The 22,124-nt window shown below is 37.9% G+C and overlaps 1 protein-coding gene across 8 annotated transcripts in view; it reads left to right on the plus strand.

Moving 5' to 3' along the window:
- The first annotated feature begins 5,592 nt into the window (after window positions 1-5,592).
- Window positions 5,593-22,124, plus strand: part of UBE2E3 (ubiquitin conjugating enzyme E2 E3) — an 84,253-nt gene continuing 67,721 nt past the window's right edge. The window contains exons 1-4 of one of the 8 annotated variants that reach the window (XM_081051386.1): window positions 5,593-5,773; window positions 6,745-6,809; window positions 7,351-7,569; window positions 9,389-9,439. In XM_081051386.1, coding sequence (XP_080907512.1) covers window positions 7,376-7,569; window positions 9,389-9,439 — 245 coding nt within the window. In that variant the 5' untranslated portion in view covers window positions 5,593-5,773; window positions 6,745-6,809; window positions 7,351-7,375. Of the gene's footprint in view, window positions 5,774-5,943; window positions 6,306-6,364; window positions 6,909-7,350; window positions 7,570-9,388; window positions 9,440-22,124 lie in introns of those variants that run through there. The other 7 variants (XM_081051388.1, XM_081051387.1, XR_013993510.1 and 4 more) reach the window with 7 other exon arrangements.

Genomic DNA, 22,124 nt, shown 5'->3' on the forward strand with positions numbered 1-22,124 from the left:
GTGCCCTTCTCGTAATATTCTCACAGGTATTTGGCATCATACACTTTTTAGACTTGAAAACTTTGTGGACAAGAATGTAGTACCTCATTTTAATATACATTTCTTAGATTTTATTTTTAAGGCAACATACAGTTCAATAACCTCAAATTTCTGACATCCTTTAACTGTCTATGATGATTTGTTATTTTTATGTCTATACAGAATTATATGTGATATATATTAGTCCTTTTTTATAGTACAAGCTGTTTTGTCTTATTGTTTCAACTTGGTACATGTAGGTGTATGTGTGTCGGGAAACATATTGATGATTCAATTTTTGTACCTGGTCAAATACGTGTTTTCTTCTGTGACTTTTTTTCTGTTGGTTTTTAGTGTAGCATATCATAATCCCTTTCTGTCTACATTAAGTGCTCAAATTATTCTAATTTTTCTAAGGAGTGACATTTTAAAAACTTAACTCTTGAATTCATCTGTAATTTACGAGTATGCTGATGTATGATGTAAGGCGATTCTAAATGTGAGCTTGTCCATATTGGTCACTAGTTACCTCAATATCACTAATTGAATAAGCCTTTGTTTTTCTGTGTTTTAGGTAAAGTTTCATTTGCTATATATTAAATCACCTAGTTCTTGGTTACTTCTTCTGTCTCAGCGATCTATCTTTCCTTGTGCTAGAGCTTATTGTTTTGAGTCCCTCACATGAATTTTTAAGGATTTAAAAAATAGTCTTGCCTATTTTTTTATGTCAACCTTATAATTTTCACAAATTCTAAAACAGTCCACTTGAATTTTCATAATTTCTTTTAATTTATAAAATAACTTAATTAAAAAACTGTTAAAACAGTATTTATTTTAACCAAATGTACACCTTTCCATTTAGTCACATCTTTTTCTTCTTGTTATTAAAGTAGTACTTGCTTATTAAGAAAATTAGAAAAGAACTAAATATAGAAATAATGAAAAAGCTTATCCATAGTTGTTCTAAAATATAAGCATAATTAATTTAACCTTTTAGAATATTTCCTTTCAGATAGTTTTGTCTTGCTAGCTGTAAAGATACCGTGCATTCATTTGGCAAATATTTATTGAGCACTTACTTTGTGCCAGATACCTTGCTAGGCATTGAAGTCAGTCTCTGACTTCACAAAATAGAAAAATCCTGCCCTCATTAACATTTTATTATAATCCATTTATGTATTTTTGCATACTTTTCATGTGTATTATTTTAAGAATTGCAAATTTCATTGTATGGGTGAATCAGTTTGTGTAATCATTTTCCTATAGTTGGACATTTCCAATTTTTCTATATTGTTTTTTTTCACATTTAGAATGTTTCCTTAAGACACATTTCTTGAAATGGAGAAATTTGGTTAAAAGGTATAAACACATTTAAGGCTCTTGATACCAACTTCCAAACTGCTTTTCAAAAGGCTTGTATCAGTTTTCACTGCCACTGGAAATGGACAAAAGGAATTTATTTTATACCAATTTGCCAGCAATGATTATAATCACTAAAAATTGTTTTGTTTTTTTGATAGGTATCTCATTTTAATTTTCCTTTTTGATAACTAGCAAGGTTTGTTTGTTTTTTACTAAGGTTAATTAAATGTATTTCTTTTAAAAATTTTCTGTTCATGCCTTTTGCCCTATTAAGGTGCTTATGTTTTCATTTAACATGTACGAGCTTTTTATGGAATAAAGACATGAACCCTTTTTGATATTTACCCTCCCTCAGAATTACCTCAAAGGAGAAAAGCAGGAAATGATCTGAGTTTTGCCCTGAAGTCCTTGAAGTCAGAGGCTTAAGCACCTTTCCATTTCCAGAGCCCATCGTAGGGTCTGGCACACAGCAGGTTTTCCATGCATGATACAATGGAGGAATGTAGTGATGTCAAGCAGTGCATTGGAATCTGGGGGTCCAGAGAGAGACACTGAAACTAACAATGCAAACATGGCTTTTTAAACTAAGCCGGGGCCAAGAAATGACTTCCTAGTAAAACAATCCCGTTTTCATGGGTAGAAAGAGAACATTTTATAGCCAGAGGACAAAAGGATACAAGTAACTGGGTAGCATCTGAAATAGCCTGAAAAAAAAAAGGGGGTAAAATGAAGGGATAGTGAGAAAAGTCATTGAGTGAAAGAGACAAACAATGCACTATGAAATCAACAAAATAATTAAGTGTTTATTCTATATCCATTATGTGTGAGGTGTGCTGCTTGCCATGGTGGATGATTAAAAAGATCTGTAGCCTCACTGTAACTGATATAATCATTCAATTCAGAAACTTCTTAGGCAATTAATGATACATTCCTGTAGAATTCTTGGACATACACGGATATACTTATGTACATATGTAATACTGAGACACATTGAAGGCTCAGGAAAAAAAGCATTTTCCAAACTGGGGAGTTTAAAGGATTCTGGGGCCTTCTTTGTCTGCTCTTATGACAGCTCCCTTTGGTCACAAAATTTGAGGGAAAAGGGGGAGAAGAGGTAATTGTGCAGGTATCTGTTATAATTTGATTTAGTAGCTTTCCTCTTACCTCTGACTCTGAGTTGTGAAAGAGAAGCTGGCAGGACCCACATCAAGAGAAAAATAGAAGACAGAGGGGGAATGATCTTCTTGTAGTAGCTGGTGTTTGCTTTGTGGTACTATTTTGAGAAGTCATATGGGAAATATTATACGCTTTATGAAATAATTTGTATTAGGTCAAATTTGTACACCCTCAGGGGATGTACTATAAATATGATACCTAATTTCAAGGGTAGACATGACAAAAAACAAGAGAGAAAATTATTACCAAAGAGGGTGTCCTCTGAGGAAGTGATGTAATGATGTAGGATCTACGGGCAATTTCTGGGTGTAGGCCGGGATCGTGTCTTTCGAAGCTGAAGAATGGACACACGGACCAGGGAGAGGCAAAGAGTTGTAAAGGAAGATAGTTTATTAGAGTCAGAAGAGGTTGCAGCTCTCGAGCGGGAGGGGGTCCCGAAACTGGGAAGCCTAGTGACTGAGGCAAAAGTTCTTGCTTTTATACCTTCCCTTTTCTGCTTGGGGAAGGGGCCTTTTAATGGAATTTATCTATCAGGTTTGTCCCATTTGTCCATCCTGAAGGGATGAACGAAATAACCCTTTCCTAGCTATCAGATCTGTTCCTTTGTCCAGCCAAAAGGGATTTGACATAATTTATTCATCTTAGGCGCATTCTCATATCTTTGTCCTGGAGTGAAGGAGACATTCTAGAACTGGAAGTTTCAGGATATGGCTGCTTTTTGTTTATTCCACCAGGGAGCCCCCCACTGTCTACCTAGCAAAATGCTAACTAACCTGTCTCAGAAGAGCTTCATATTCGAAACAATGCATAACTTACACGTTGCTTCTGTTCAAGATGGTGATGGTTCATTACATTGGCAGAGAGCTGTGAGCTGGCAAGAATCACTTGAATGACCCCTTTAGTCATGTGAATAAAGGTAACAGGACACCTGATATTGCGAGGGCAGGCCACTACTCTCCCTAACCTTACAGACCTATTCATTCTCTTTATGGTGACTTTAACAATATGGTAAGTACTATTGAACACCTATTATTTCCAGGTATTTTGCCAAGAGCATGATCTATATTATCACCTATTGATCCCTCTGGCCCAGTTGATTGTTACTTCTTTTAACCCACACCCCATGACCCCAAACTGAATTAATAATCCATTACTAATTATTAATTGATAATTAATAATGCTCCACTCATTCTGTTCATTCCTTTAATGCGGCACCGCTCATCCTGAAGTCTACCGGTACATTTCTGGCTGTTCCACTACCCAATGAGCTCAGGAACAGCAGCATCCATATTTCATTCCAATTGCCCAGCATTTGATAGTTCCTAAGTATTCTGTTGAGAGAATGTTGAGTGAACTCCGTGACTTTAAACTCATGGAAGAATCATGGAATTTTTGAGCAAGAGGACTCAGAACATTTACTGTCATCTTTTACCTATGAGAAAAATTAAGTTGGAACCAGTAACTTCCCTGAAGTCACATAAACTTGGAAGAATGATACTAGAATCCAGTTCCCTTGCTTTTCAGCTCGATATTGTTTCTTCTATAGAAGATGCTAGCAAACCACAGCTCAATATCTTTATCTCCCAATCTCCTGGCTCTACCCAAATGCTATCAGCAACTGGCCTTTGGGCTTTCACGCTTTTTCTGTGATGTTCAATTTCCTAAAAAAAATCCATTGTAGATATATAGCTTTCCTTTCATAGCAGCCCATTCCAAACAGAGTCCAAACTCCAAATTGGCTGGCTTTTTGCTGTAGCATCACAGTGTAAAAGTTGGAGGGGACCTTCTGTCTATATTTTCACTAACAAGCTCTTTCCACAAGCTTTCTTTGATCTGGCCAAATCAAAATGCTTGTCAACACACACACCATACTCTTTCTTCACCATTTCTTGACACATGCTGTTCATTCTGACTGAAGTATCCTTCCTCCTTAACAACCTGGTAAACTTTCATGAACTGTTCTCCTCCTGGACTGGGAGTTTCTAGAACATAATGGGACCTTGCTTTAGTCATAGTGACTGAGTGAATTTTGTGTGTCCAGCACCTAGCAGAGTGGCCCTCAATAAAGTTCACTGAATGACTGTGTCTTTGGAAAATTACAGAAATTTTTATCCTTCAGAGTTGTAAGCAACCCTCTACCAAAACTTTTGTTTGGAGGAAAAATAAGTAAATATGTTGGCTCACAGTTTCCCCCCCCCCCCCCCCTTTAACTTTAGCTCATCTACTATTGACTCTGCGGTTCACACTCCCTCTGTGAACTCCACCTTCTCCCAGCACTCCTGCCCCTGGATGCTTCTGGGAGAGGAATCCACAAATTCCTTTGGGGCTCCATCACTGGAGCAAGTTCTCAGTAGTTGGAGAAGTCTGGACTGCAAACAGGAAGTTTTTGTACTTCTGGCTTCTGTGTGCCTGGAGCAAAAACTGCCGAGTCCACCTGGACTGCAAGAGAGAATGACAGAACAAAACTGACCTTCACTATCCCATCTGAAGCTTTTCTGTCTGGACATGCTGACCAAGTGGCACTCAGGGTTTCTCTTTCCAGAACTGGCATCTAGCATGCACGTCAGATCAGCCCAACAGTACACTGTCAGGTTGGAACCTCCTAACTCCCCAACTTCACTTTAACAAACCTTGAGCGGGACATTTAAAAAATTATTTTGGATTTTTAAGTTTTCAAAGCATCTGAAGGCAGGGTGAGGGCCGAGAAGAAGCAGAGGCTGGTCCCATCGTCTCGAATTCCTTTTTTTCCTTCCTCAATGCCCAAGACCCCATCTTGCCCCTTTGGCTCACAGGAGGGGCAAGAGGCAGCTTTCCTCGGCCTGCCTGGCCTTGTCATCCATACCCATTAGTCTCAGGTCAGCGGGGAAGTCCCGACCACGCGCCCAGAGCCCTTGCCCACGCGTGGGGGCACCAGGGTGCACAGCCGCCCCTGCGCCGGCAGAGGGGATGTGGCCAGCCTTGCGGACGACCTCGTTCCGCCCGCCCCGAAGGCACCCTGACCCACCCTGCGGGATGGGTAGCCCAATGGGCAGCCTCGCTCTGGAGGCGGGCTCAGGCCGGAAGCCACCCCGCGGCCCAGCAGCCCCGCGAGACGGCGCCCTCGCCCCCGCCCTCTCAGGCACGGGCTCCGCGGCCAAGGGCGGCAGGGGCCAGCCCGCTGGGTCCCCGCCGCGCTCTTTGTCCTGGCCGCGCGCGGGCGGACGCGTGCGCCCCCCAGGTGAACGGAGGCGCGGAGAGCGCGCGCGGGAGCGCGCGGGAACAGCTCGCGCCCGTTGACCGCCGGCGGCGCGCGCCCCTCCGCCAGGCGAGCCGCGAGCACGCGCGCCGCCGCCGCGCCCGCCCCTCCCCCCGCGCTCGCCTCGGAACTTGCTGACTGCGCGGTCGGGAGGAGCCGAGCCGGGCGGCGGCGGCGGCGGCGGCGGCGGCGGCGGGAGGCCACACCGCGCGGGGGTCTCCCGCGTCCTCTCCGCCTCACCGGGAGCTCGCGCCCTCGCCCAGCCGAGCTCCCCCCCCCCCGTTTTTTCCGAAGGCGCTGGGCGGCGCCACCCTCCGGCCGGAGCCCGGCACTGCACAACCCCCTCCGACTTTCAATGTTCCACACTCCCCGGCCAGAGCCTCCTCGGCTTCTTTTTTTCCCTCCCCCCCCTTTCCCCCCCCCCAGCTGCCTCCATTTCCTTAAGGAAGGGTATTTTTCTCTCTCCCTCCCCCACACCGTAGCGGCGCGGGAGCGGGCCGGGCGGGCGGCCGAGGTAAGGCGGCCGGGCCGGGGGGCCGCGTGGGGGGCGGCTGGGGCGGCGGCGGTGGGGGAGGGGGCGGGGGCGGGCAGCTTTGTTCGCGCCCGGCGCCCGCGCCTCCGGTGTCCGCGAGCCGCCGTGGGGCCGGCGGGGCTGCTCGCATCACTTGGCGCCCGGCGCGGCGAGCGCTGCCCGCGGCCCCCGCGCGGCCCTCCCCACAAAGGGCCGCGGAGCTGCGTGGCCGCCGCCGCCGCCGCCGGCCGCGGCTCGCCTCCCCGGACGCGGAAATTTGTTGCACTTCTTGGGGCTTTGTTTGTTTGTTTTTCTTCTGATTTTATTTTTTTTTTCGTTATTTTGGACAAAATGTCGGTCCGTGATGTGAAAATTGAGCGAGCCACCTTGACGGTATTGGGAGCTTGGCAGAAGGTGCAGTTTGGATTCTGCTTTTTCCCAGGGTGGCAGCTCGGTCTTGGCCGGATGAATCTTCGCTGCTGGCTGTGGAAACGGCTCGAGCAGCTTGTTAGTTGATTTTTTTAAATTCCTGAGTGTTGTATTTAAAGGCTTACGTGCACAGAGGAGGAATCGCCACCTTAAATAAGCATATGGGCGGTTAACAGGGTATGTTTTCCTCTCGGAAAGGGAATTTGGTAGCTTTGACCAGTGTCAGCGGGTAAATATTTAGACGTTATTAGTGACTTTTTAACATTTTTCAGCGAGATCTGTTATTTACTGTGTGTCATATGTTATTAATGTTCATTGCCTAAGTTCCCTGGCAAATCTGTTTCATGCCTTCTGAGAAAGTAGACAATTGATAGATTGTCCAAGGGATGGAAAAAAATGTGAGTGGGTTTTCTAACTTGAGTTCGGTAAATCCCTGAGCGCTGGCGTTGTGAGAACACATCACCTCCCCTGTAACCTTGCTGTACGATGAGATAAGTGTGAACACTTGGAAGCGTTTTCATTAAAATAGGGTTGGAGGTGAATATTAAGAGAAGAAAATGCTATGGGTGTATGTCTTAGACTTAACGTTTCCTTTCTTCCCCTTTTTTCTTTTTAAAAGTTTTCCAAGTAATAACTTCATCAAGATGTCCAGTGATAGGCAAAGGTCCGATGATGAGAGCCCCAGCACCAGCAGTGGTAGTTCAGATGCGGACCAGCGAGACCCAGCCGCTCCTGAGCCTGAAGAACAAGAAGAAAGAAAACCTTCTGCCACCCAGCAGAAGAAAAACACCAAACTCTCTAGCAAAACCACTGCTAAGTTATCCACTAGTGCTAAAAGGTAATGTATAAAAGAAGGGTTAAGCACACTGTCAGGTTGTCTTCCAAATGGTTGGACATTTTTGTTGCTTTTACAGTTGGTGAAAAATATTTACTTCGTGATCTGTTTTATTTCTACTTGAATGAGTTGTCATTCTTTGAGTGGTATATAAGCCACCTCCCTGGAATTATACTTTTAAGCAAACTCATTCTGTACTTTGGTAACTTCAGTAAGTGTCCTTGAGTAGAGAGATGGGACTAACATTCTGACAGATTGTTTAAGGAGTTGGCAAGGAAAATTTGGTGAACCCAAATTAGCTGGTAGATTGAAGATGTTCCTTTTTAGGAGTCATACTCTTCTTCATTGAAATTGACACTGTTAGAGATCGGCAGTTCTTCTCTCTTCATGAAACTTAGTGATCAGAAACAATCACGTTTGCTAGAAATTTTGTAAATTCAAGGCCTTGGCTATATTTGAAAGCAGATTTAAAAATTGTGCTGCAAATCTGCTTTCAGTTTTCCAAACATGACTTTAAGTCATGCATCCCAGGTATTAGTTTTTGTAGCTAGATTATGGTTATGCCTCTGAATTCCTGTGAGGGCAAATAAAACTGAAAAGTAGCCATTTACAATATTAGGTGGCACTTGGTGATTGAAACTTTCATTGTCATCGTGCCCTTTACCTCTAAAACTTTTGGATATGTTTGACATTTTAACACTCAACAGCAGGAAAAACATTTTGTTGGGTGTAAGTGAAAAATCATTTGTTTCCTGCTGATTTTCATTATCTATGATGGTGAAAATAATATTCTGTCAAATGGAACTCCATCAGTGGTACTAGTGGAATATCCATGAATTCTAGTAATTGTACGTCAAAAGTCTAGTAATTGTACGTCAAATGTACCTTTGTACAAATGTACAGTATTAGTGACTATTGACATTTTATTGATCACAACCAAAGGAAAAAGAAAATCTAAAAACCCATCAAATACTGGTGTCCTGTAGTGATTCAGAAGTACTCTTATTTTTCTATGGATTTTCATCTCTTGTATCAACCAAGTGTTAAGAATGAAAATATTAAGTAACAACAGTGTTTGGAATAATTTACAATCTTTGTCAATTTATTGTAGTCCTATTGAGATCTATATTAAACACATCTTAAGTTTTGAAAACATTTTAAATTTGGATAAAATAATGTAACTGCTTTTTTCACCCTTTACTCAAGTCTACATAATTTATTTATCTTTCCCAAGTTTATTAAATTTAAGTGCTGTATTGTACTTAAGATCAGGGAAAATGGATATGATTAAATAATGACAGAGTCCTTTGGAAGTTGTTCACTGGTGACGATGTTTGTAAATTTTAAACTTTTTTTTGACAGATAAAATATTGTCAAAACTATTAATGTGCAAGAACAGGAGCTTGTTAATTCTTACCTCACCTCAGTAAAAGTGACTTCAAGTCATTGTCAAATATTCTGGTGCTTTCCCTCCTCCCTTCTTGTCTCATTTGCATATAAGCTTGAAAAGAGAATTTCTTTGGTAAAAAGTGTTTTAAAATGGATTTTATATCTTTTACTGAGTGCTGCTGAAGGACTATTTCTCTAATCAGGTGTAAATGTCTTACTTATTTACAGTAGCAAGTGAGAAAAAAAGCTGCAAAGTTTCTGTTAAGGGATTTGGGTTATGCCTCTGAGAACAAAGAGGAAGCAGCCATGTTAGCATTACTGAAGGCAAAGCCAGCCTTGCATTTAACTGCATGGTGGTAGAGGGCAGTGTAATTCCCCGGTTATTCTGTAGACTATCTCAAATCCTTTTTGTCTGTTCTCATTTCACTAACAGAATTCAGAAGGAGCTAGCTGAAATAACCCTTGATCCTCCTCCTAACTGCAGGTAAGACACAAATTTTGTTTTTCTAATTTCACATTGTGGAAAAATATCAAGCGATTAATGGATTGTCCTTGGATGTATGTTCTGCAAAAGAGGCTACAGCTGCTTCTTTTCAGGTTTTCAAGTAAATTAAAAAATTTCTAATGGCAATTACGTAAATTTGAGAGAAAAAAAATACTTTTTAGCCTGTTTCATACATTTTGGACTTACGCATGTACTGATTTTGTGCTTCTTACTGAGATTGGTATGAACGGTGCTGATTTTTGTTCTGCTGTGATATTTCTGTAGAGTGTGTTTATATAGAAGTATATTATTGCAGGAACTTCTAAAATTTTGCTAAGCTTTAAAGTTACTGCTTGTGTGCAATCTGAACTGACCTTCCAAATTTAGAAATTGCTGAATGTGTTATAAAATGTAAATGCAGTAAACAGGAGAGTAGTTGTTTCTGTTTGATTTATTCAGTAACTTGCCTTAAGGACAAATTTTATGTGCTAAGCTAATGGTGTTAGTTGTTTTCTAGAGAATGCATTGTTGGAATTATTTACATTTTAATCAAATATCTTAATTACTTGGGGAATGCTTAGTAATTTAGGTACTCGCAATATATATGACAAGCAGTAAATGAATTGGAATTTGTGGGAAGAATTCATTTCTGTGAAACTCGTGTTGAGTAATTTAAGGTGGTTGGCATAATATACATTACAGTAACTGGTTGATAATTTTTTGTTTGAAATACTTTTTTCAACTCATCTTACTTAGTGCTTTGTGTGACTGTATGGCTTCCAGAATTCATCTAACTTAGAAAAAGAGTCTTGTAGATAACTTCATAGAGATAAGTGGTCAAGAATGTGAGTGGCTCCTAGAAATAAGGCCGTGTTATGGTTTGATAGGAAAATGTTTACTTGTCTTACCTGTATTTTTGCTACAAGTTGTGTTCACTTGTGATGATGATCAGATCTATCTCTGAAGTCTATTTGAGATACAATAGGGTATTACCCAATTGCTTCTTACTGTTTGTGTTAACTGGACCTTCAGATAAGGTATCTGATCCTGATTTATCCAGTGAATTAACAGTTTTGTTCATATTTGTAATCAGCCATTTCCTTTAAAACAGAAAACATGAATGTAAATTAATTTTAAACAGGTAGTGTTATGTTAGATTTGAAAGTATTACTTATGAGCTGCACTGTCTCATAATGTAGCCATAGCCACTTGTGGCTATTGGCCAATTCACGTTAGTCCAGAATGAGATATGCTCTCACTGTGAAATACTCATCAGATTTTGAAAACTGAGTATGAAGAAAAGAATGTAAAATATCTTGAGCTTTGAAAAAAAGTTTTGTTACATGCTGAAATGATGATATTTTGGATATATTGTGTTATATAAAATATGTTTCAAAATTAATTTCACTTTTACTTTTTACAAATTTAATGTGGTTGTTAGAAAATTTAAAATTACGTATGTGGCTTGTGTTATATTTCTATTGAACAGCACTGCTTTAGAGAGTAAATAAATCAAAGTATTACCTTCCAGGCTTCTAAGTGGTGTGTCAAATCTGTAGCCATTTGGGGGTGGTCAACTTAAATTTGCTCTCTGGAAGAATCACTTAAATTGCAGAGTGCATTGTGATATTTCCCATTATAAAAGATGTAATGATCTATCAATTTAAAACTCTTAAATGTTTTAAAATTGCATGTAAGGTCAAACATTTTTTTTTTTTTTTAAAGATTTTTATTGGGGAAGGGGTACAGGACTTTATTGGGGAACAGTGTGTATTTCCAGGACTCTTTTCTAAGTCAAGTTGTTGTCCTTTCAATCTTAGTTGTGGAGGGTGCCGTTCAGTTTCAAGTTGTTGTCCTTTCAGTCTTAGTTGTGGAGGGCGCAGCTCAGCTCCAGGTCCAGTTGCCGTTGCTAGTTGCAGAGGGCGCAGCATCACTTGTGGGAGTCGAACCGGCTACCTTGTGGTTGAGAGGACGCGCTCCAACCAACTGAGCATCCGGGAGGCAGCTCAGCTCAAGGTGCCGTGTTCAATCTTAGTTGCAGGGGGTTGAGCCCATCATCCCTTGCTGGACTCGAGGAGTTGAACTGGCAACCTTGTGGTTGAGAGCCCACTGGCCCATGTGGGAATTGAACCGGCAGCCTTCGGAGTTAGGAGCATGGAGCTCTAACCGCCTGAGCCACCGGGCCGGCCCCAGGTCAAACATTTTTGAAGGTTTCTTCTTTTGATTTTTCTGCAAATGGCACAAACTAGTGTACCTGCATAAATCTAGAGCCCAGTTGACATGTGTTGAATGCCTTAGAGCACTAGCGGAGTGTTGCAGTTGCTGAAGAAATACCCTTTGCAGTTTAACCTAGGAATGGTTCCACAAGGTCACTGAGGATTATTTTAGAGGAAGTAGAATCTTTCTAGGAGATAGAAAGTTTAGTTTGTTTTTATTCTCTTTGAATACCAGATTTCATTTCAGTCTATGGAATAGCACTTCACATTTAGGGATTAGACTAGTGAAATAGCAAACCTTTGCTTTGGGCTTGCTTGTGAAATACATCTCTGCTTTCCCTTGGAAAACATCTCTGCTTTCCCTTGTCACAACTTAGGTTTACTGTCCACTATTGCAATTGACATCTTTCATTCTCTAGTTCTTTTTATATGAGTTTCTTTGTGCCTGTGTGAGTGATTAAAGAAAAAACAAAATGAGTCTTAGTCTAGGACTGGGAAAAGTAGTTTCTTACAAGTTTGGGGACAGTCTTCTTCCATATATGCCTGACATGGGGAATATCCAGATGCTGTGTGCATTTTATTATAAGTGTCTTCAGATTCTTTTGGGTAGAATATCTAGTCTTTGCCCGTGAGCAGGAATTTGGAATATTAAGTGTTTAGTGGAGGCATTTTAGGATTTTTGACAGCTAAATCCAAATTTGTATTGTATTTTTACTGTCATGTCAGGTATGTGACAGATTGTGATGTTCTTGTAATTCACAGGTTCACTGATGAGAATTTTAGCTTTATGATGATTGTATAGTTTAAATTAAATTATTAAAATAGATTTTATATTAATAAATTCTAGAATATCTGAATTCATATTGCCTGAAATTGATAAAACCGAATTCTTTTGACTTTCATGTGTAGTTAATTAATCAGCATTCCATTACGGGTTTTAATATAATTTTTACAAGCTTGGAGTGTCTCGGGCCAAAGTATCCTAAACATAGGGATATAATATTTTGTGACTTCAATTTATAATCTTTACATACTGTATTCTAGCTTAGGGTATAAACTGTTAATACACCAATAAGAATGAAAGGAAATTGTGTTACGGGTATTTCCTTATCTGTTTTTAGAGAAAGTTGTTGACTAGAATAGTTGAGGGAGGTGCTATTAAGACACTGATGTTCCACCTGTTGTCCACAGTGTGTCCTTCTCTCTCAGTTACCACTTGTACAAGCGACAAAAGTATGGAAAGATGCTGAATTTTTACTTATAAATAAGAAAGCACAAATATGTGTTCTTAAAATATTCTGTAATATGTGCAGATTGAATCTGTGTTAAAGTAGATATTCGGGGACGTTTGTAAATAGTTTTTGAATGTGGGAAAGGTTTATTGGAAGGCGGTGTTCAGTATCAAGTTGAAGTACTTATATGTTTATGTGCAAAACCCGAAAGCAGGCACTATAAAACTAACAAATTTTGCTAACTTCCTTTTTAAAAAAAAAATTAATAAAAGAAGCAGTTACGTTCTAAACCAGAAGTTGACAAACGCTGATTTACTCGTAAGCTAACTGTCTAACTATGGATGAAGTCTACCTCTACCTCCTTTTGAGGATTACCGCTACTTTACAGCATTTTCTAGGGTAGACTAGAACTTCTCTGCTCAAAGGGTGATCTTCAGACCAGTAGCATCTGCATCATAGATGAGATTGTTAGACATGAAGAAATTTGTCTCCCCTTCCTACAGAAATACTGAATCAGAATCTGAATGTCAGCAAGATTCCCAGGTCAATTGTATGTACTCGTATTTTAAGGTTTGAAAAGCGCTGGTACTGGAGCTAGACTGTCTGGGTTCATATCCCTCCCTGCTCTGGCACTTACTCGCTGTTTATCTTGGATAAGTTATAGGATATTTCTCTCTTTCAGTTTCCTTAGTTGTGAAATGAAGATTAAAATGATACCCCCTTTATTGGTTTGTTGAGGATTATATGAGTTAATATGTTGTAAAGTTTTGTAACTATAAATTGGATCAATAAAGTGCCCACAGCATGATTAAAATAGGAGAGGCAGTTTTGCAGCATGTCCTCACTCTTGCTTGCATTTTCTCCAGTACGTCGGCATCCTACCATAGGAATAATTTCATTTTCATCAATTAAGTACCTATTTATGGAGAACATAGGAAGCAGTTGTTTGTTTAGGTTAGGAAAAGCAGTTCCTTGAAACTTGAATAAAAAAGAAAATAAACGTGAGAATATTGTACAGAGGTGAACAAATAGTATATGCCCTTTAAAGGATATGCATAAGGTTAATGATAACTTAGTTCAATAGAGAATGCTTTGACTGTCCAGGAAATTATGAAACTTAAAAATAAGGGTGATAGTTATGTTTCCCATTTTAAATATTTTATTACAAGAATATGTAGTTTTACTGAGAATGAGATTATATCAGTATTTGTAAAATTTAGACTCTGAATTGATATAGTTACCTAAACATAGTATTCTTTCCTTGTCTGTGATCTAAGGACAGGCTTGGGAAGCTTTTTCTAATTGATTTATGAAGGCAGGTCATGATCAAAATAACATGTGATATCTACATAGCTTTGTTGCCTGCTTATACAGTACTGCTTGATTTTAAACCCTCCTATATAGATAGATTGCTTTTTCTTTTTTACTTATACATTTGATGGTATTGTTTAGACAGTGATGTGAAGGTACTCTTATTTTATAAAACAAAATTATCCCCTGAATCATCTAGTCCTTTTATTTTCAGCTCCTCAAAAGAAAAAATCCTGAACTCCCTTTTTATAAAAACGAATTCATAATTGGAAGCTTGATTTGTAAAACAGAAGTACAGAAGTACTCTGACTGAAGGTGTTTTCCATCCCACCCTACTGTGGTCATTTGCCAATGCATAGTTCTTATTATTTTATTATTAATTACATCTTGACATGTGCATAGACCTGAAAAAGGAGGATTTTTCTCGGCCTTTGAGCATTCTAGTAATTTTAAATATTTTAAATTTCAGTAAATTAATAGTTACTTCACCACGAGTGTAATACATAATATAGCTGTATATTATAATTATTTACTTGTTTGTCTGCCTTCTGTAGGAGTTAACGTTCCTTTAAAAGGAAGATTGTCATATGTTTTTTGTATCTCTTCACATAGTGTTTCGCATGTGAAGATTTGTTAATAAATTGTAGTCTCAAATTCACAGGAATAAAAATTCAGGCAAAACAATGACTTTAGAATGGAGAAAATCTGTTAAATATCCCATAAATTATTTACTTAAAATAGATAATCACAAGAAGCCTAATTATTTCCCTCATGTATGTCAGTGTAGCAGAAGGACTCAGTACTATTGCAACTAAAAACTTTTTTCCAAGGGAATGATGTGGTTGAAAACAGTATTCTTCCCCCCAAATAGGTCATATTTTATTAGGAATCTGTTAGTTCAGTGCAGATAAGGTAATTAGAAAGTGGATTTATTATAAAAAAGTTATATGGTTACTTTCCAGCTGCCTGCAAGACTCCCAGGTTGTTTTGTTCTTTCTATAGGTAACTATTCGGTACCTCATTCCCTGGAATGAGTAGCTGTAACAGGTAGATAGGTTTAGTCATAATAAAACCAACAAATCATTCTTGCTTAGAGTGCCAGGGCCTTCTGATTGAGAATGGAGAACTTCATCTGTCATTCTCATCTTCTCTACAAAACTGAGATTAAAAAACAAGCTGCTTGTAGATACAGAGAAATAGGAAATGACTTTTTTTCTTTTCCCTACTGGGGAAAAGTATACTTGGCATTTTATTACAGTCTAGAAAAAGAAACATCATTAAACTTCTAATTCTTTGCCTCTGGATGAGTAGTTCTCAACTGGGTGCCATTTTTGCCTCCCTACTTGCCTCCCAAACAATTGGCAATGCCCAGGAGACTTTTTTGCTTTTCACGAGGAGGAGGGAAGGGGCTGCTGACCTTTAGTGAGTAGAGGTCAGGGGTACTGCAATGCTAGGACAACCCCCCATAACAAAGAATGTAGATAGGCTACCACCTTGCCTCTTGAAAGTTTGCATAGTTTGCTTTTTACCATTTTCCTATCTTATTAGTGATGCCTGCTTAACATATTCTCCTATACTTTCCTCAGAGCTGGTGTCCCCACCTCCCATTACTCTTGTGCTATATTTTATATTATCTGATGTATGTGTATACTGTTTTTTATAACACACACACACATATCGATATGTGAACCCACAGGAATGGCTCTCTTGAGTACCTGCTAAATTATGGTCTATTGAGGCCAGAAATGCTTACAGCAGTATTTTTATTTCTTTTATGTTTTCTAGCTAATTATACCCCACACAATTTAAATTTAGGCTGATTGTTTCTGTGTTCTACTAGGAACATTGAAGTACCATAAAAGAGAACTACTATTGAAAAATCATCAAAATTCAGTTTTACATTGATTGAATTATAAACAGGTTAGAAACCCATGCTCTTTATTTGGCTTTTCTTTTATTTTTTTTGAATTAAAGTTTATTGGGGTGACAATTGTTGGTAAAGTTACATAGATTTCAAGTGTACAATTCTGTATTACATCATCTATATATCATATTGTATGTTCATCACCCAGAGTCAGTTCTCCTTCCATCACCATATATTTGATCCCCTTTACCTTCATCTACCACCTCCCCCCTTACCCTCTGGTAACCACTAAACTATTGTCTGTGGCTATGAGTTTTTGTTTTCTCATTTGTTTGTTTTGTTCTTTTGTTTTCGGTTTATATACTACGTATCAGTGACATCATGTGGTTCTCTTCTTTTTCTGTCTGAATTTCTGTCTGAATTATTTCGCTTAGCGTTATAATCTCAAGATCCATCCATGTTGTAAATGTTACTATTTCATCTTTTCTTACGCCAAATAGTATTCCATTGTGTATATATACCACAACTTCTTTATCCATTCATCTATCTATCGAAGGACATTTTGGTTGTTTCCATGTCTTGGCCACCGTAAATAAAACTGCAATGAACATTGGAGCACACGTGTCTTTATGTATAAATGTTTTCAGATTTTTTGGGTAGATACCCAGGAGAGGGATTGCTGGGTCATATGATAATTCTATTCTTAATTTTTTGAGGAACCTCCACACTGCCTTCCATAGCGGCTGCACCAGTCTGCATTCCCACCAACAGTGTATGAGGGTTCCTTTTTCTCCACAGCCTCTCCAACACTTGTTACTATATGTCTTGTTGATGATAGTCATTCTGACTGGGGTGAGGTGATATCTCATTGTGGTTTTTATTTGCATTTCTCTGATGATTAGTGATGTCGAGCATTTGGCTTTAATTTTCATTAAGACAATATAGAGAGTTTTTTGTTTTTATTGTTAACAAGTTCACAGTCATTTTTATTTCAAATGCTTAGAGCTAGTTGTGTTTCAGAATGCAGACATTTTCAGATTTTAGAAAGGGTATATGATGTACTTTTTGTATTTTATATAACATAATCAAAGAGTACTCCATAATCATACATATGCATATTTCTACACACACAAAAAAAGGTATGAGTATTCATAATAAGTGGGATAAATAGAGACTACAAAGAGTTTCAGGTTAGGTCATGTTTGGTGTTACTGCCAAATTACTTTTAATGTTTAAAAAAAAAAAAAAGCTTTTATAATCAGAGCTTTTAGGATTCCAGAATGGTGGATAAGCAGTTGTGACCCTATACTTACTACTTGTATTGCAATGACAAATGACTACAGTTAGTTTACTCACAGTGAAAATGTGTTGTAAAGTCTTGCTTTGCTTTCCTTTCTTTTACCTGTTTCCTAATAGCCCTTTTCAGTTTCTCAGTTGTTATTTTTTGGATCATGGCTTTTTTTGTTGTTGTGTAACTTGTATTCTTTACAAGAAAAGAATTTAGACTCTTGATTTTAGAATTCTTTCCCCTTAAGGTGAAATTATAAGATCAGTATCTTTTCAAATTATTCTGTTCATATTGGATTACTTTTCTACTTTGCTATCAGGTATTGTTTTTTAAGCATTCCTTTTAGTCTAGATAAACAGAATTATACAAAAAGGAAGATATCCTTTAATATTTAAACATAGGACTTGCAATTTTTATGTATGTATTTTGTCTTGTAGTGTTTGAGCGTAATTTGTCATAAAAGGAAATGGTAAATTTTGCTAGCTGTGTTGTATTAACAAACTTAGAAGGCTTATAACACATAAACATAAAAAGGCTTGCTCATATCTCTCCTGGGTGGGTCTTCCACGTGTTGACTCAGATCTATGCTGCTTGTGTCTTCCAGCCCTGCCGTTTGGAACATTTGTTCAGGCAAGAGAGCTGGAGGGTCATGTGCTAACTTTTAAGTGCTTTGGTCTGGAAGTAAGACATGAATTAATCACATGGCCTCAGCTAACTGCTCGGTGGCTGGAAAATGTGCAGGAGCATATGGGGATTCAGTGAGAAATCAGTTTCTAATCAGTTTCTCTGCTGCAAAGGATACATACTTCATGAATAAGATGACTCTCACTGTCACTTCAAAAGAGGAAAGAGGAAATAATTGAGCACCCAGCCTGACACTGTACTCTGATCCTCAGTATAGTACCTATAGATACACTATTTTGTTTAATTCCCAAAACAACCCTATGAAGAAGTATCATTCTTGTTAAAATTTCAAAACTGAATCAGGGTTGTTGAGAAAATTGCCAAATGTCACATATGTAGTGCATATACACAACTGATCAAGGACAAAAAGCTAGGTTTACTTTTGATATGGAAGGAAGCACTTTTACTTTTGTATAGTGGTGGTCGAAAAATCTGGTAGAAGCATTCAGAGTTGATATGGGTCTTTAGGTGCATGCTTAGTGTAAATATGTCTCATTTGTTTGTATATAGTCTCTTGAAGGATTTAAAGTACTGTTTCTGTAGGGTTTTAGAACTTGACAAGTAAGGTCCAGATGATAAGTTGGAAAAAGAAGTGAGTTTCCTTCTTTGGCTTGGGAGTACTAGGCTCTTATTGTTTTTATTTATTTACTTTTAAAAAATTACGTAGAAGCATTTTCTTTTCAGGGATCATTCCCCAGCTTGCCAGCTTTCTTGCCCTATTCTCTTTCCGTGTAAGGAAGGTAAGGGATTGAATATGATCATAACAGAAAAGGCAAATCTTTGTTCTCTGCCTTGTAGTTCTTTGTGTATGGCTTTCCTGTGGGCAAAGGAATAACTTTAAATCTACCTCTCCTTTTTTCCTCTGGGGTATTGTGAATCAGTCCATGTTTATGAATTGCTTTGAAGTTGGAAAAAAATCTCTGCAGATAAAAATTTTTAGCTTTATGGAGAAAAGCCTCAGTCACACAGGATTTTAGGAGAATTTTAATGTTGATTGCTTAGCAATGGTACTTAGTATTTTTTAATACACCAGATCTGATTTTTTTACAGAAATTTGGCTTTATATTAGATTCCTCTTAATTTTGTCTTGTTTTATATTGTTTCATAGTTTATTTAAGCACTGTTTTTCCTAAACTTGTGAATTTATACAAAAATTATCTAGATATTTGTCTAGGGATTTGCTTTTTCTTACGCATCTCTGGAAGACAGCTGCTCTGTCCACGTAGCAAAACAGATGCATGTTCTCAGTGACCTGCGAGGTTTACGTGGTTCATTTTACATTAATGAAAGTACTGAGTTTTACAAATCACTTTGTGCCTTGCATCTTGTCTAAATGAAATATTAAACTCTAAAGCTTTGAGTTTCTTTCTCTCAATATTTCATGGGTTTTGTAAGGTATACAGTTAAACAGCATAAGCTTGTTTTTAGTGCCTATTTTGGATGTGGTGGTCAGTAGGAAATGATTACCTTAGGAATAACAGCAGTACGGTCAAATTTCTAGGATCATTTAAATTTTTAAGAATCTCAGTCCCCTTTATTTGGTGCTTGGTGTATATAATAATAGTTTTAATTTTATGGTTATTTCTAAGAAACAGCACTTTGAAAGCAATTGCAGTAGTGCTGTGTTCGTTCGTTGTCCGAGGTGTAGTCTGCCTGTTTTGTAGGGAGTTGGAGCAGGTATGCCATTCAGAAGTTTCTTTGCTGCTTCACTGTCCCAGAGCAAATGTACTTTGTCATTCTGTTTAACTTCTTGCTTGTCTGGGGAAAAATAAAGACATCTCTAGTCTGAAATTGCTTTTGGGAGTATAGCTCCACATGTTTTCGTCTGAATGAAAGGCCTGGGGAAACATGAATTTTGTTACCTTTTTATTTTATTTTCCTTTACTTATAAATCATCATGATGATCCTCTTTTTACATCCATGTGTCTCACTTTTTATAAACAACATTCATTTCCTTTCTGAGGGTGGTTATTTGTAGTTCATTTTGCCATTTACAACCTTATAGGTCCTTTACAAATGGATCATTTTTTCACATTAAATTTTAGTAGGTCAAGAATCCATTTATTCAGGGTCCCCCTAGAGAATCGATCTCAGAAGATTGTGCCTACATATTTTTTTATAGCTTCCTATTGCTTTCTGTAGTCTTCCCAATTTAAACAGTAGCAACAACAAATAGAAGCTACCATAGGGCCTTGACTTTATGGTTTTATTTTTCACACTTGTTTCTAAGAGTGTTGGTTTTATTTGTTGGATTTGTGATGTATATATGCTTGTAGTAAATTTACCTGCTATCACAATGAGGAAAAGTCTGGCATTTGAAGGGTTCAAACACATTTAGATACATGTGATCAACGTGGAATTCAGTGACAATTTTAACTACTGTACCTTTTGATTTTCTTTATTGTATTTACACCAGTGTGTTTAAAAAATTAAAAGACATTTCTGTTATATCCTCCCAGATACTTAGTATTCCCATATCCATCAGAAGACTATGCCAAGTATTCATTTTGTTCTTTTTTAAACTCTAAAATAAACATGTTACAAATGATTGCTTTTCCCTCCTGCTGAGGTTTCTTAGTTTTTTTAAGATTAACTTTCTCTTATGGAGAGCTTGAAAATATATACGAAAGTAAACAGACTGGTATGATGAATCCCATGTAATCTTCACCCAGTTTTAGTAGTTACCAACCCTTGACTAATCTTGTTTCACCTTATAACCCTTCTATTGTACCCTCCATATTACATTGAAGCAAATCTCAGATATCATTTCATCTGTATTTTTAAATAACATATTTTGGTATGCATTTTCAAAAGATAAGGACTCCTTTTAATTTAACCACAATGTCATTAACAGTTCTAAAAATTTTATCCAATTTCCTTAATCAGTCTTTTTAAATTTACTAAAGTCTTATGAATGTCCTAGACAACCCCTCCCCCCCAATTTATTTGAATCAGTCTTGAAATAGATACATTATGATTGGTTGATATGTCTTTTATGTCTCTTCTGATCTATAAGTTCCTCTGTTTTTGTTTTTCGTTTTTCATTTTTGCAATTTATTTAGTGATGAAACAGGGCCGAGTTTCTCAGTCTGGATTTTGCTTCTTGCATTCCTATGGCGTAGTTTAATATCTTTCTTTATGTTCAATGTTGTAAATTTGGGAGTTAGGTCAAGAGGCTTGGTTTTCTCCTTTTTTTTTTTTTCTTTTTTTCCTTTCCTTTCCTTTCCTTTCCTTTCCTTTCCTTTCCTTTCCTTTCCTCTTTCTTTTTTTCAAAGGTGGTAGTGTGCTTTTCTATCAGGAGACACGTAAGATCTGGTTGTCTTTGTGATGCTAGCAGCCATTGGAATACATCTCTAAAGAGACACCCACATCTTCTGTTTGGTTACCTAGTTTGGTAAGTTACATAGTGAAAGTGGAATAAGTGCTTAATTCTTTCTCTTGTTTACAAGTTTTTTTTTAAATCTTTTTCAAAATAACAAGTTGGTTTCCTAGTATCCTTTTCAGAACCATTGCTGTGTTTCAGTCCATCGCACTACTTTAGTATATTGCCATTATAATCCTTATAGATCTTCTTAATTTTAAATAAACTTCAACTTAAATTGCTTTGCCTTAGGAAACTTTGGCTGTATTAAAATTGCATGGACATATTTGGTGGTAAAATCATGTAAATGCATGCATTCAACTTAACCATTGCCCTAGATGTTATTTTGAAAACTGAATACTTACTGAAGCTACTGTTTTAAACACTGTATTCTCCTAGCCACCTCTTTATCATTTGTCAAGGGCTAATTAATGTCTTAGCATTAGAATAACTGAAATATCTTTATTAGAACTAAAGTTCTATTTTTAAGTTCTGAATTAAAATAGGTCAAAGTGGAATGCAAAGACCTTTATCAGAATCAGATTAATTTATCAAGAGAACTAAATTGACAAATGAACCTTATTGTTATTAATATACAAGACAAAACAACCTTCTTTGTCTATTCAGGGAGTGTCTCATCAGGGCCTTGCTTGGCATGTGGGGTTGAGGATGCTTTGTCTTGGAAGATGGTGAGCATCCTTGGATTCTACTGACTAAATGCTAGTAGGG

Source organism: Rhinolophus hipposideros (genome assembly GCF_964194185.1).
Source record: "Rhinolophus hipposideros genome assembly, chromosome: 6".
In the NCBI taxonomy this organism is placed as follows: Eukaryota; Metazoa; Chordata; class Mammalia; order Chiroptera; family Rhinolophidae; genus Rhinolophus; species Rhinolophus hipposideros.